Source organism: Equus caballus, chromosome 13 (genome assembly GCF_041296265.1).
Source record: "Equus caballus isolate H_3958 breed thoroughbred chromosome 13, TB-T2T, whole genome shotgun sequence".
Classification (NCBI taxonomy): Eukaryota; Metazoa; Chordata; class Mammalia; order Perissodactyla; family Equidae; genus Equus; species Equus caballus.
Window position 1 is genome coordinate 44,886,548 of NC_091696.1, and position 15,021 is coordinate 44,901,568.

At 51.3% G+C, this 15,021-nt stretch overlaps 1 protein-coding gene across 13 annotated transcripts in view; it reads right to left on the reverse strand.

The window, feature by feature from the left end:
- The window catches only part of CLEC16A (C-type lectin domain containing 16A), a 200,216-nt gene that overhangs the window by 173,636 nt on the left and 11,559 nt on the right, over positions 1–15,021 (reverse strand). For 10 of the 13 annotated variants that reach the window (XM_001490219.7, XM_070231014.1, XM_070231022.1 and 7 more), the window contains exons 2-5: positions 14,473–14,601; positions 10,220–10,353; positions 4,782–4,930; positions 1,424–1,529 (exon numbers count right to left, since the gene is read on the reverse strand). In XM_001490219.7, coding sequence (XP_001490269.3) covers positions 1,424–1,529; positions 4,782–4,930; positions 10,220–10,353; positions 14,473–14,601 — 518 coding nt within the window. The remainder of the gene's footprint in view (positions 1–1,423; positions 1,530–4,781; positions 4,931–10,219; positions 10,354–14,472; positions 14,602–15,021) is intronic. The other 3 variants (XM_070231023.1, XM_070231021.1, XM_070231019.1) reach the window with 1 other exon arrangement.

Genomic DNA, 15,021 nt, shown 5'->3' on the forward strand with positions numbered 1-15,021 from the left:
TTAATTGGGCTAAACATTAATAGTGCATTAGGAGCCTCCTTATCAGCTGTGTTTAGCTAGACTACAGGAAAACTACACCATTCTCAAGCACGTTTCCTGCATTTACATGTAAGGATAAGTTAAGAAAGCGGAAAACTAGAAGTTAATAACTTACATGACACTGGAATAAGGAACACGGGAATCGTCATGAAGGAAAGGCAAAAACAGACAAGAGTTAACAGGGTGAGGAGCCGGGAAGGTGAGACAGTTGCTCAGAGGGAGAGAGAGCTGGGGCAGGAGGCATCTAAACTGAAAGATACAGGTTAGAGGAGAGCACGAGAAAACAGAGCAGGAGGCAGCAGAATTGCAGCCTGGACCAGGCTGCAAACTCAGAAGCCCGCCAGGCTGGCTGGCAACTCTGCGAGCACAGCCAGCAGGCCTGGTGTGTGCATTGGGGGGGCTCAGGCCTCGGCCCCAAAGAGGGCAGCTGCTTCTCAACGCCTGCTCACCCCTGCCCTGCAGGATTGTGGGCCCAGAATAGTCGAATCTACATTTTCAGGTCAGAAATCCAGATTACTACCCAATCTCTGCCAATTTTTTAAATTTTGGCAACTATACATTTTTTCAAAAAAATATCTAAGCCAATTAAGACACGCCTAAGGGCTGTTTAACACAATCCCGGAACTAGACTCAGTGAGGCCCTGAGGAGCGCCCGCCCCCTCCCAATTAGGGGTCCTCCCAAGTGACAACATGCAAACCAGCGAAGGTCAAAGCCCTTTGGTCCTTGAGAAAATGGAGTCCCAGCTCCAGCGTGATGGACCTGGGGGTAGTAACCGGGCACTAGGCAGAGAAGGCATCGCGCTGGAGGGCAAGGCCAGGTCGGGAACTCGGTCCAGCCAGCCTCTGTGCCAGTGCGGGCAGGGAGCCGGGGACCCAGACGCAATGTTTTGGGCATTAAGCACATCTTGAAAGACCAGAGGCGTCTGTTGGCTTCAGAGCCGGTTGAGAATACAACATTGCCCCCTGCTGTTTGGACGTGAAATGCTTGCACACACGGTTCAAAGAGAACATCGCCCTTGGCCATGTTGAAGCATATTTTTACTGACATTTACAAGACAACTTTGCTTTATCTAATTATCACGTGGCCGCTCCGAGTCCCACATGCGCCTCTCTTAGGACATCACGTACTACCTCTGTGTAGCAGCCCTGAGTAAGACTTTAATGTGTAGAACTGAGGGTGCGCGGAGAAGGCTGCGGTACAAGAATTACGTAAGGGGCCAGCTAAATGTTCACTGATGACAAACCTGCCACAAGACATGCAAGCCCGGACATAATAAATGAGCTCCCTGTTACCTCCGGAGAACTATATGCACAGATCCGTGAGAGCAAGCACGAGCTGTGAAGTTAGAAATCAGATAAGGCGCGAGCTCACGGGGAAACTGACCTTTGTAGACGTTCAAAGTTATGGTTCTTACAGCAATTCTAACCATGCTTTCAGGGTGATTGAAAAATTTGATGGCTTCTGTGTACAGGGCAAAGTCATTAGTGTGCTAAAACAAAAGAAATACCAAAAATGAGTTAGGAATCCGTAAGACAGGCTGCCCCCCACCCCAGTTTTCTGAATCCTACCAGACACTGCAGTAAAGACAAAAAAACAGACAAAATGTTACGCACGTGGACCTCAAGCCAGCAGTCCATTCCCAATGGGGAACGTGGGAAGGGACGGGGAGGTGAGACCATGGAAGAAATGGTAAAGGTCCAGCAATGCCAGCCTGGGGCTCCCGATCTGTTCTGCCACATCCTAGCTGTGTCACGTAATAATTCTAAGCCTCTGCTTCTTCATCTATAAAATGGGGATAATAATTCCCACTTCATGGTTGTTAGAGTTAAATCAGATTATTTCAGATACAGCACTTAGCCCGGTGTCTGATATCTGACAAGCACTCGGTAAATGCAGCTGTTACTGTTAGACGCTGCTTCATCCGATCAAGGGCAAGTGTGAAGTTCACTGCATTCAGACTTTCTTTTGGCTATTATTTACTTCTCTATTTGCAAATACTAAAAGGCTAAACATTATCCTGGAGGAGGAGGGTCTTGGGAATCTCTGACATTTAAAAGGGATCATTGGAACAGACCCAAACAGTTCAGAACTCCACTGTTAGAGCAATAAGAAAAAACACAGGGGCCAGCCCAGTGGCGTGGTGGTGAAGTTTGCACGCTCCACTTTGGAGGTCTGGGAATTGTGAGTTCAGATCCCAGGCATGGACCTACACACCACTCCTCAAGCCATGCTGTGATGGTGTCCCACATACAAAATAGAGGAAGACTGGCATGGATGTTAGCTCAGGGCCAGTCCCCCCCACCGAAAAAAAAGAAAAGAAAAGAAAGAAAGAAAGAAAGAAAGAGAAATGAAAGAGAAAAAAAGCACAACAGGACCTGGGCCTAGAGCCCCACAGTGGTGTGCTCTGCTGCCCTCTTCTGGCCAGTTTTCCCACATGGGTCCAGATCAGGCTCTGAGGACACCCACAGGCAGTGAGGGCAGGGGGAACAGGCAACCAGTAACCTCCAGCAAGGTGACGCCGTCCTCAAAGAACACCACCACCGGGAGCACTAGAAGTCAAATGCCCACTTAACAAGTGGCGGCTACTGTCTGGGCCCGCATAAAAGAGCAAACCAAGCCCACCCCAAAGTGAGGCTCCTGCCACTCCTCTGGCGCCCAGCAAGATGTTCTTCCGGAAGCATCGCTCTGGCCCCAGAATCCCAGCATTCTGCCCTCCCAGCCAGGTGCAGAGAAGCCCAGCTGCCTCTGAGTGGAGGGAGAATCTGGCCGCTCTCTGGCCTGAACTTGGCAGGTGGGTTTTCTCCCACCCGGGAGAGCCTCTGGGAGGGTGCTAACACTGTCCATCTGGTCCCTGGACACGTTTCATGAGCATCAGGTACTGGGCTACACAACGTCAGTTTTTCAAACTGCCACATATTTTGTGATTGGCAGCCAGTATTTTTCCCCTCCAAGACCAGCTCTTCCCCACTACTAACCTAGACCAAAAAAATCAAGGTTCTGGCAGGCCCAGTGGCATAGTGGTTAAGTTTGTGTGCTCCACTTCAGTGGCCTGGGGTTCACAGGTTTGGATCCCAGGTGTGGACCTAGCACCACTCATCAAGCCACGCTGTGGTGGCGTCCCACATAAAAAATAGAGGAGGACTGGCAAAGATGTTAGCTCAGGGCCAATCTTCCACACCAAAAAAGAGGAAGATTGGCAATGGATATTAGCTCAGGGCAAATCTTCCTCACCAAAAAAAAAAATAATAATAATTCAAGGTTCAGCCGCTGTTGCCACATAATATGGGAACAGCTGCATGGATTTTATCCAAAGTCAAAGGCTATGTTTGGAACTATGGTCTGACTTCAAATATAGGGTGTGCAGCACCAGTCAGAAGACACCTTGACAGAAACAGCACACGGCCGTGTGGTCGCTGGCTTCTGAGATGGCCTGGTGATCATCACCTCCTGTATTCACACACCGTGCCGTCCTGTCCCACACTGAATCAGGCCTGGCCAATGTGGCCTAAAGAACATGGGGGAAGTGATAGTGTGTGGCTTCTGAGGCTGGGTCATGAAAGGCATTACCGCTTGCCTGGGTCTCCTGGATCAATCGTTCTAGGGGATGCCAGCCACCAAGCCATGAGGACACTCACACAGGCCCCGGAGAAGCCTAGGTAACCGAGGCCTCCGGCCAATGGCCAGCACTGACTGCTCGGTCAGCCATGTGAGGGATCCACCCTAGAAGCAGACCTTCCAACCCCAATCCAGCCTTCAGATGACTGTAGCCTCATGAGAGTCTGAGCCAGGCCACTCCCAAGTCCCAGACACACTGTGCTGCAATAAATGTGACACAGCGTGACCCCTAAGACACAAGAGGAAGTCTGCAGGGAGGCTTCTGGGAAAGAAGAGTTTTTTGGAAATTACAAAGGTACACAAGAAAGAAAGTGACCTCAATAGGCTTTTTGGCAGTGGCATGTGAGTATGTGATGTCTGGAGCTGATGCAACCATTATGAGACCATGAGGGGTCAAGCCAGGGGACAGCTGCTAACTATGGTCAGTAGAGCAGAAAAATGGAAAAGCCTGGGTCCGTGATGAGCCACAGGACGAACTGGCCCCAGGAGAGCTGGCAGCTGTACCTTGTGGTATGTGAGATAAATTTACCTTATTGTTCAAGCTCCTTTTAACTGTGAGAATAACAGCAATTTATTTATTTAAGTTGCTAGTAATTCTCCCAAGGCATACCAGGGCCGTTAGCCTGTAAGGAAGAGCAACGGCTACGATTTTAGGGAGCCAAATACACACTAGGTGCTTTGAGAACATCATCCCCTTTAATTCAATCCCTGGAAAACGCTACAAGGTATGCATGATCATCGCCATTTCTCAGATGGGGAAACTGAGGCTCAGAGGACTGGGACCCCTCTCAGGTCCCACAGCAGGGAGGCAGCAAAGCTGGGTCTGACCGGAGTTTGTCTTTCCCACAGGGCAACACGACCCCAGGTCAATTTCTGGGCACCTCCCCTCTCTGCCAAGGACAATGCTCTCAGGTAGCACAATGGAATTTCACATTAAAAATAGAGAGGTAACTTATTAAATTAAAAAAATCCTTTCTAAGCGCACCAAGGTCAAACGGCTGCTATGAAAATCAGGAAGGAGCAGGCGTGTGAGTGCTTTGTCAACAGACACAAGGCCGCCGGCACGGAAGGCGCTGCTCTGGCGGGCGAGCTTCCCACTCAAACGCGCCCTCCGGCGGTCACTCACCTCGTTGTAAAAGAAATGGACAGTGTGGTTGTTGAGTTTCAGCGAAAGGGTTTTCAGGAACGATATATAATAGGCCATGATCTCCTCGTCGGAAAAGTCAAACTTATGGACAATGATAGAATTTACATAGTTATTAGAGAGCAAGTAATCTAGAGGGAGAAAAAACAAAGGAAAACAGGTTAATTCATGCTGGAGGAGAGACCGCGGAGATAGCCAGGTAAGGAGCAGGCGACCACGTGGACGGACCAGAACCAGTCAAGCTGCTGGGTAGCTGGGGTTCAACAAGCTAACACGGAGCCCCTTGACCTTTAACCAGCAAAGAGATCAGCCGCTAGGCGCAGCCACTAGAAAGTTCGAGAGCAATGCCAGAGCAAAGCCCAGACCACCCGTCCCACACCAGACAGAAAACAACCCTTGAACATGCTCTTTCATTGCTGGAAAGTTCAGCACAGAGCTGGGGGCAGGGCAGCTGAGTTGGTGCGTGGGCAGTTTCACAAACCACCCACGGATGAGGGTAAAAAGTGCTCTACTTTAAAAAACCTGCCCCATTTTGCCATCAAAAGTCACCCCGTCATCCCTGGATGCCACAAAGGGCTACACATGGTTTTCTTCTCCCTATATAGCAACCTGATTTCATAAAAGCCACTTGCGGCTGAACCTCCACTACATGCCAGCACCAGGCAGAGTGATTTCCACTATAATTAATCATTAAGACAACACTGCAGAGCAGGGCTCATTCTTCTCATTTTGCGGATGAGTAAAAAGAGCTCAGAGAGGTTGATTAATTTGCCTGAGGACACAGCAACAGTAAGTCACAGAGACGGGATTCGAACTCAGGTCTGATGTCAAAGCCTGTGCACTCATGGGAGCCAGCAATGAAAAGCGGGTGATGAGGGCCCGGGCACACTGGGGCCAACTGGAGAACGGGCACCCTCTCCAAGCCCCCAGCCTCTGGCCCCTGCAGAAATGCAGCCCCAGCATGGTGAGAGCTTCCGACGGCAAGGGAAGCTGGCAAACACAGATGTTGACGCTGCATCTCCTGATTTTGAAATGCTGGCCGCTAGATCAACTCGCTCTATAGACCAACTGCAGCCCCTGGGCCTGCAGTTCGAAATCTTGGCATCGGGCCCTTGCCCAACAGATATGTTCTCTGAGTCCTGACCAGCCAGCCTGTCCCCACTGTCTGTCCTTTGGGTGGCCAGTCTAGGAGCTCTGACCACTGCCCTGCCTCCCCACTAAGGGTCAAAGGCAGCCCACGATCAACAGCCGCCCTACAGGCAGCTATGGAAGGCAGCAGAGCTGAGCAGTTCGGAGCCTCCTTACTCAAAGTCTGGTCCTCGGACCGGCAACACAGCCTCACCTGGAGCTTGTCAGACGTGTGCCTTCTTGGACCCCAGCCCTGACAGCTATGAGCGGGCAGGCCCAGCACTCTGTTACGAGGCCCCACAGGGCCTTCCATCACGCTCTTGTTTGAGAGGCACTGGGTTCGAACGTGGACTTGGATCCACCTGCCTCTGCCACTTCCTAGCTGGGTGACCTGGGCAAGCGGCCTACCCTCCCCACTCCCCATTTTCCCCGTCTGAAAACCAGAACGACGGTACCCTCCTCATGGGTGTTGTGAGGGGTATAACAGACAATGCACAAAAAGCACCAGGGACAGTGAGGGGCACAAAGTAAGCCCTCAAAGATGTCAGCTGCCGTTCTTCTTACCATCATCTGGGGATCCCAAATCCCCACCATCATATTCCCAGGACTGAACACAGTTGCTCACGGGTGAATCGGAAATAAACCATTAAGCTATTTGGTGCCAAAGTTATTAGGCCAAAGTATTACTGAAAAGGCTGGAATCACCAGAAACAACATGAAGAGCCAACCAGAAGCATAGGGCCATGAGAGGGGCCACAGTGTGGGGCCACAGCCGGGTCCCCCCGCCGAGGCCAGCTCTGCGGGAAAGCCACTGTGTTCGGGAAAGCCACTGCGTTCAAAAAAGCGCCCTGAGTGTCCTCGGAGCAGCCTTTGCAGACAGGACGTGAGGGTTGCAGTCTAAGAATGATTCTCAAAACCTCCTAATCATAACAATTCCTGAAGCAGAGGTTGGAGCCCCTCCAACAGAGGCGGCAGCGGGTCTGGGGTGGGTTCTAAGAATCCTAACGCGTTTACAAACGAGGTTACACATATCACAGGGCCGAGGCGCACAGCTTGACCAAGGTGGAAACGTACACACGTGTGAATCTTAAGTACACATGCCTCTGTACTTCTACACACATATATACACCTCTCACAAATCTTAGGTGTCAGCTTGATGAATTTCTGCAAACACACACACTGTGCAAGCCCACCCAGATCAGGGTGCACTCCCAGTTCCCCAGAAGGCTCCCTCTGCCCCACCCAGTGGTGACCCCCCAGAGGCAACCCCTGGTCTGACTTCTGTCACTGCAGACTTGTCCTGCCTGTTCTGCAAGCTCATAGGCTTGGAGTCAGACAGCACGCTCTCCTCTTGTGTCTGGCGTCTCGCACACCTCACAAGCTGAGTTATCCATGTGGTTCCCTCCTTTTTCCTCTGTGCTGTATAGTATTCCATGCTTTGAAGCGCCCACAATTGATCCGGCCAGAATCTGAACTTGCGACAAGCAGCCGGGTGATGCAGATGCCCTCCTTTAGGTGCTGGCACCGTGGCTGTGGTTGGGACGAATGGGCTGGCAGCAGCAGGGACTGCTGGGATGTCCCATGAGCCCCACTGTGACTGGTTAGTGGCTTCCGGGCCACCAGGGGCACAGACGCCCATGCTGGCAGCTTCAGACGGGTACCTATGAGCCTCTCGGCCGCATTCTTGAGCTGGAAAAGCCACATGCTCCAAGCATTCCCCGGTGGGGACTTTTCCAGGGCCTCCGCTGATGACTCTGTGGGTGGCGGGGCCACCGTGGGGGCAGCAGAGGTGCCTCTATTATTGGGCTGGGATTTTTCGGCTACCCCCTCACTGGGCGGCCGACTTTCTGTGGTATCCTTTTATAATAAACCCAGGAGTCTGTAAGTAATCTCAGTCTCTCGGGCCTTCTGTCACTTAGGTCACAAAACTCAACAGGCAACAGGTGCACGGTGAAATGGCTGCTTGTAATAGTGAAAACCCGGAAACCCCCTAAATGCCCATGGTCAGGTTGAAGAAGTTATGGCCGAGCGAGACGCACTCCTCAAGCAATCCACGGATGCCTGAACGTGAAAAGCTCCGAGCCACTGCGAGGCTGGGAGAGAACGAAGCCCACAGCAAAACGGCTTGCATCCCCGGAACCATTAGTGTGAGACTGCACAGAACTTTTGCTTTCTCTACTTTTGCAATCTTCCATTTTTTGCTGTTGTTTTATAATGAGGACATTTTGTGTCTACAATTAGAAAATAAAAATAAAAGCAAAACTCATCCATGGTTGTCACCCCCCATAAATCCAGCTTCTGAAAAGGCAGTGATTTCTGCCACATTCGCAGGGCTTACAAAGCGCTCGGGTGGATTCCCACAGAGCCGGTGGCAGCTGCCTGGGTTTCTTGCAGCCGGTGCCCTTTTCAGTCATGGTACAAGAAAAGCCATGTGATCCAGAAACCCCCAGAATGTTTAACTGTCCCCACCCCCATCTTCAGACCAGCAGCCCTGTGGCCAGATCGGCTCAGAAAGGGTTACCAGAGGACAGACTGTGGGGCCATCTCTGGATTTAATGACAAAAACAACTCTGCTGGACGCTTCCATCAGCCAGACCCTGTGCCACACTCTGCACACCTGCTGTCACATTTAATCCTCAAACCACTCTATTCTCTAATTCACAGATTCGGAAACCGCAGCTTGGAGAGTTCGCTCCCCAGGGCCCGCGTGCACAGCGCGTGGCCGAACCAGGCCTGGGCCCCGAGCCCTGGGTCCAGGGCCTGCACCACTGAGCTGGGTCTTCCCCTCTCGGAGTTCTCAGAAACCGTGTGCAATTCATATCCAGCGTAGCAAACGCTGATACCAAGGGAAACCACTCAGGGAGAGTGAGTCAACTCACAGTTGTCACCTCAGATTCATCGGGAAGCGCAAGGAGCGTCCTGGGCCGGCAGCACCACCTGGTGGCCGCTTCCGAGAGCCACCATTCAGCCACTCTCCCACCGCGCCCTCCTCCTCCCAGCGTCTCTACCCACTTCCACTCACCAGAAACTTCTCTCAAACCTGCCTTGGGGCCCTAGAGCCTGCCTTTGACACAGACAGCCGGTCACTTGTCTTCTCCTCCCTACTTTCTGCGGGCCGGGCCTGGGGCTTGGTGTAGTCATCCTGGAATGATAAAGCCGTGGTCCAGCGCGGGGGATGAGGAAGGGGACCGGCTGTCTCCCCTGCGCACTGCTGGCACTCGGGGCTGATAACCCTTTGCTGTGCGGCTGTCCTGTGCACTGCAGATGTACAGCAGCATCCCCCGCCTCACCCGCCCGAGGCCAGGAGCAACACCCCCATCACTACCACAACCAAGAATGTCTCCAGACACTGACCAACGTCCGCTGGGGCACAGTCACCCCGGCTGAGGGCCACTGAGCCACCTCACCCAAGCTGAGCCCTTGTCAACGCGGGCCTTGCTGGAGCCATCACTGGGCGGTGACTCAGACTCTCGCGAGGACACCGACAGCCCCTGCCTCTCAGGGTGGCTGTCTCAGACGAAGAGCCTGGGCTTAGTGAGGGCGGGGAACAAGCTCCAGGGCACACACTCGCCAGGCGGCCAGCGGGACAGCAGCAGGCCGGCCAGGTGCCAGAGGCCACGCGCCTGCACGCTCTTGGGCCGAGTTCTTCCTCTCCGGCTGGTCCAGTGTCTACTCGCTGGCTGATTACTCAGTGACCCCAACTCTTTAATAACAAATTTGAAGAAGAAACGCGAACGCCCCCAGAATCACTCAGCACAGGAAGCCCTCTCCGCACCCTTCACAGCAGCCCACCACGCAGGGATAAACCTCGGGTTACAGACGAACTGCCCTCAAATTCCTACGTCGCAGCCCTAACCGGCCCCCTCCCCTCACCCCCCCCCCCCCCACCCCCGTGACTGTATTTGGAGGCAAGGCCTTTAAGGAGGTAATTAAGGTTAAAAGAGGTCACAGGGTGGGGCCCTAATCCCATACGACTGGCATCCTTACAAGAAAAGGCAGAGACACCAGCACTCTCTGTGTGCAGAGGAAAGACCACGCGAGGACACGAGGAGAAGGCAGCCACGGCAAACCAGAAACCAACCCTGCTGGCACCTTGATCTTGGACTTCCAGCCTCCAGAAAATAAATTCCTGTTGTCTATGCCACCCAGCCTGGGGTCCTTTGTCGCGGCAGCCCAAGCACACTGAGACACACGGTAAGCACAGCCATTCGAAAAACAACACGAAAACCAGGCCCAACCACACGCTGCCGACGCTCAGCGGTGCAGAGGCAGGCGTCGAGGATGGTCCTTACAGAGTGAGGTCTCGTGACTGATGTTCTCAAAGAGGATGTTCAAGGTCTGCAGCAGCTGCACACACACGTAGCGGCCGGATTTCTGCCGCAGGATGTTCAAGAAGAAAACAAACATGTTCTTCTCCAGGAAGAAGCTGGGGAGAGAAGGGGGAGATCAGTGGTCTGCTTCCACACGCGGTTACATGCACCCTCTGGTTATATGCACGGCACATGTGTGTACCCCCCCCACACACACACACAGGTTACATGCACCCTCTGGTTATATGCACGGCACATGTGTGTACCCCCCCCCACACACACACACAGGTTACATGCATCCTCTGGTTATATGCATGGCACATGTGTGTACCCCCCCCACACACACACACACACAGGCATCCACAGAGCAGCGAGGTCATGCCACCTGCACGGCCCCAGCTTCCGTGCTAGAAAGCTCCCACAATCCCGTCTTCCATCAAGGTAACGCTCCTTTCAAGTCCTCTTCCCAGAATCTGAGAAGAGAGCTGGTTCTGGGAAGCAGTGAACTAGATATGACAGAATGGGAAAGATCTTTTCCTACTAAACGATTACACGGCAATCCACGCGCATAAAGCCGACAAGCAGCATTTTCCATCAAATATTTTATATCCTTCTCTTTTTCCTTACTAAGCCTCTTTTCTTTGCTCTCCATATCTTTGAGTGTTAATCAACCACAACTATAATTCCCTACAAAGGGGCAAGAGAACACTGAATTCAGGGGCCGGCCCCTCGGCCGAGTGGTTGAGTGGGCACGCTCCGCTTTGGCGGCCCAGGGTTTCCCGGTTCAGATCCCAGGTGTGGACATGGCACCGCTCATCAAGCCATGCTGAGGCAGCATCTCACACAGCACAACCAGAGGCATTCACAACTAGAATATACAACTATGTGCTGGGGGGTTTTGGGGAGAAGAAGGAGAGGAAAAAAAGTGCCATAGAAGTTAAAAAAAAAAAAAAAAAAAGAACACTGAATTCAAAAGAGTTTTGGTTTCCAAATCGCCAAGTTTGTAGTTTCCATATCTCGGGGAAAAGAACTGGAAGGAAATCGAAGGTGCTGACGTGGCGGTGAGACCCTAGGCGGTCCCCACATCTGCTTCTGCCTTTCTTGTTCTGGACAGGACCTCTGTCTGCATACAGCCTGGGGGCACTGACTTTTGGGGGTACAGGGTGGCTCTTTTAGTCTTGAAAAGGAGACAAAATGCCCTAATGCCCCTCTTGAAAGGAAGAAAGCGATGCTTCTAGTTCTCTGCATTCAAGCTCAGAACTGACAGCCTCTCATTTGGGGTAGTGAGAAAAAACCCCTGCAGTCATGGGCATCTGCTGGTTGACCTAAGTTTTGGATGTCTCTCTCCCCTCAGCTGTCAGCTCAATGGTGGCTGGATCATGGGAACACAAATTCTGTCTGAATCCACAAAAGGGTAAGTGAATGAATAAACGAGCTAAAAAAAGACCCCTAGAGCCTTTTCCAACTCTGATTCTGGGAGTCATTCCCACTGCCCTCCAGAACATTTTTATCATTTGACCTATTTTGTTTACCTTGTCTACCAAGTATCCCCCAACAAGCTCACTGCAGCACGATGCCCAAGTCGGGAACTCGTTAAGATGCCCGCACCTAGACCACGCCCAGGGAGCCACTCCCCAGGTCAAGCAAGCAGTCCAAGAGCCTGGATTTTTAAAAACTCCCTAGGGAAGTTTTCCTTGGAAAAATGACTAATTATAGGGCTGGGGCAGGAAAATATAAGATGAGCCTGGAGCATCTTATAGTACCAGAAAGTCAGGGGGTGCTCGAAAACAAAGGATGGGGTGTGTCAAAGCGACACAGGAAGCAACCCGAAAGAGCTCCCAATGCCCAAAGCTGGAATAAACTGAGCGATAACGCAAATAACACAGTGCAGGATTCTAAACCGAGGTTTAAATAAATACCCAGGAGTCCACACTGACATAAATAGATGACTGAATAAGTAATAAACGGAGAGGAGAGACAGATCTTCCACATAGAAGAATTTCAAAGAATCTATGTAGATAGTCCCTCCTTCCAGAAGGCAGAGCTGAGTTCCCACACCCCCAGGTGGGCTAGACTTAGTGACTCACCTTCCAAGAACAGGGGAGAGAAAGGGGAAAAACGTAACTTTATGGTAGAAAAACCTGGCAGCCACCACCTTACCCAAGCGATCAGGTTCACATCCCCAGGGATCACGGGGACATGGGAACACAGGTGCGATGGGACGAGAAGGGCACTTCACCTCCACAGCCTTCTTTCCAGAACCCCCAGGCTAGCCATGAGGAAAACACCAGAGAAAGCCAGACTGGGGGACGTTCTACGGCACAGCTGGCCAGTACTTCTCAAAACTTCAAGGTCAGGAAAAACAAGAGAAGACTAAAAAACTGTCACAGACCAGAGGAGACTGGGGAGACGTGACAACTCAATGCACCGTGGGAGCCTGGACTGGGATCCTAGGGCAGGAAGAGGATATTAATGGAAAAGCTGGTGAAATCCCAATCAAGCCTGGAGTTTACTTGATAGTAACTCACCAGCGTCGGCTTCTCAGTTTTGACAAATGCATCTTGGTCACATGAGATATTAACAATGGGGGGAGCGGGGTGAGGGGTATATGGGGCCTCTCTGTACTATCTCCACAACTTTCCTGTAAATCTAAAATTATTCTGAAATAAGAAATGTATTAAAAACAAATTCTCTTGGGGACTCTGCTGGGCAGCCACTTAAGAATCACTGGGGGGCCGGCCCCATGACTGAATGAATGGTTAAGTTCACATGCTCTGCTTCGGCGGCCCAGGGTTCGCCAGTTCAGATCCTGGGCGTGGACCTACACACTGCTCATCAAGCCATGCTGAGGTGGCATCCCACATAGAAGAACTAGAATGACTTACAACTAGGATATACAACTATGTACTGGGGCTTTGGGGAGAAAAGAAACAAAAACAAAGAGGAAGATTGGCAACAAATGTTAGTTCAGGGCCAATCTTCCCCACCAAAAAAAGAAAAAGAAGAAGAAGAAGGCATAGAGTTGCAAATAGGACTTAAAAACAAAGAATCAGTGGGGCTCCAAGAGCTCAGCAGTTTTTCTAAGATGGCAGATGGACTAAGAAAGTCCATTCTAGTAAAGGGGGACACAGTTTCTAATCTTCAACCCAAGGGTCTTTCTCATTTCCAAAAACAGATACCAACCAACCAATCAACTAACACCTTTCCCATGATCCTGAAAGGAAGCTCGCCCCGTTTATAAGCAACACCTCACTTGATTACGATGTTTTCCTCTGCAGGTCATGGCCAGTGTCACAGGTTGCATTTTAAAGATCTGCACTTTCCACAAGTAGCTTTATCTTAGAGGACCTTACTGACGAACACAGAGCTATCCGGAGACTCAGGACATCTAATGAGAAGCCATGTTGGAAACGGAACACCTTTATTTGTTTGAAATGGGTTTTTAAGTGGCCTCAATACTTAAAATTGAGATTATTTTATATAAAAATGAAATCTGGTTTGGTGGCTATGACAGCCCAACCCTTCGCACGCAGGCGCTAAGACGGGTCTACCGGAGGAGCTCACGGCTGGCGGCCCTTGCTCTGTAACCGTCCAACAGGGACACCTTTTAAATGACCATTTGCTAGCACTCCTTGAGTGCATACCCTGCACCAGGTACGAGGCAGGGGACTTCCTCTCCTTTAAAGATGAGGAAACCGAGGCTGGCCTAAGACTGCTCATCTGGGGAGGACGAGGACGAGGAGAAACACTGTCATGGGCTCCGAGTGCGACCCTCTGTGACCCTGGGCAAAGATGGGGACAAGAGCAGGGCCCCGCCCTGCGGCAGCTGGGAGACGGAGATGGATTTTCTTGTCGAGGGCTCAGCACGGTGCCTGACCACCGGGAAACACAACACCTGTCAGCCCTCAGTGTCTCCCCGGGGGCCTTTCAGGCCACTTAGAATCTAATGACCCAGGACACGGTCTCCTTCCTTTGGGGAGAGAATCAGACAAGACTTGGAAAATTATCCATGATGTTTTCACATTTTCTGAAGATACTCATTTCCATAACTTCCCCGTTTTCAGCTTGCATTTCTACAGTGTTTCAAGGACATTTTATACAGATAGATATCTGTGCAGAAGACCAAATTGGCGTCAAATCCTGACATCATGAGGGATGACTCATGATACACATTTAGAAAAATATCCAAAGGAAGGAGAAGAAGCGAAAAACAAAAAAACATTAGAAACCCTTACTCAAACACAGAGCTGTCATTCTGATCTCCCCAAATCAGGATCTCGGTGATGGAGCGGATGGTTTCCACTAGCAGGTTCCGATTCTGTTCTGTGACTGTGGTGTTTTTGGTCAAAACGTGGTACAGATACCTGAGAGAAAGGAAAGAAAATTAAAGATCACCAACTGCAACGTAAGCCAGACTCAACGACCATTCGCAACATCTGGGGGACAATTTGGCTGTGTTTTTCCAGGTTTGGTTAGCACAATTCCCGTGCAGATGAGTCATCATACCACCCAAGAAAGATGGCAGACGATGCTTTGAATGTTCAATAACCAGGGACACGCCAACCCAAACTGAGGCGAGAGAAGTGTCGAGCTCTTGAAGACAGCCATCCTCAAACTCCAGAGGGCAAGAGCATCGCCTGGAGAGCTGGATGAAGTGGGGGCTGCGGGAGCCCACCCCGAGATTCAGATTCAGTGGCACTGAGGGAAGACCAGGCACGGGCCTTTCACACTCTCCCCGGGTGATTCTGGTGCCAGTGGAGCAACTCGAGACACACAGCTCAGGG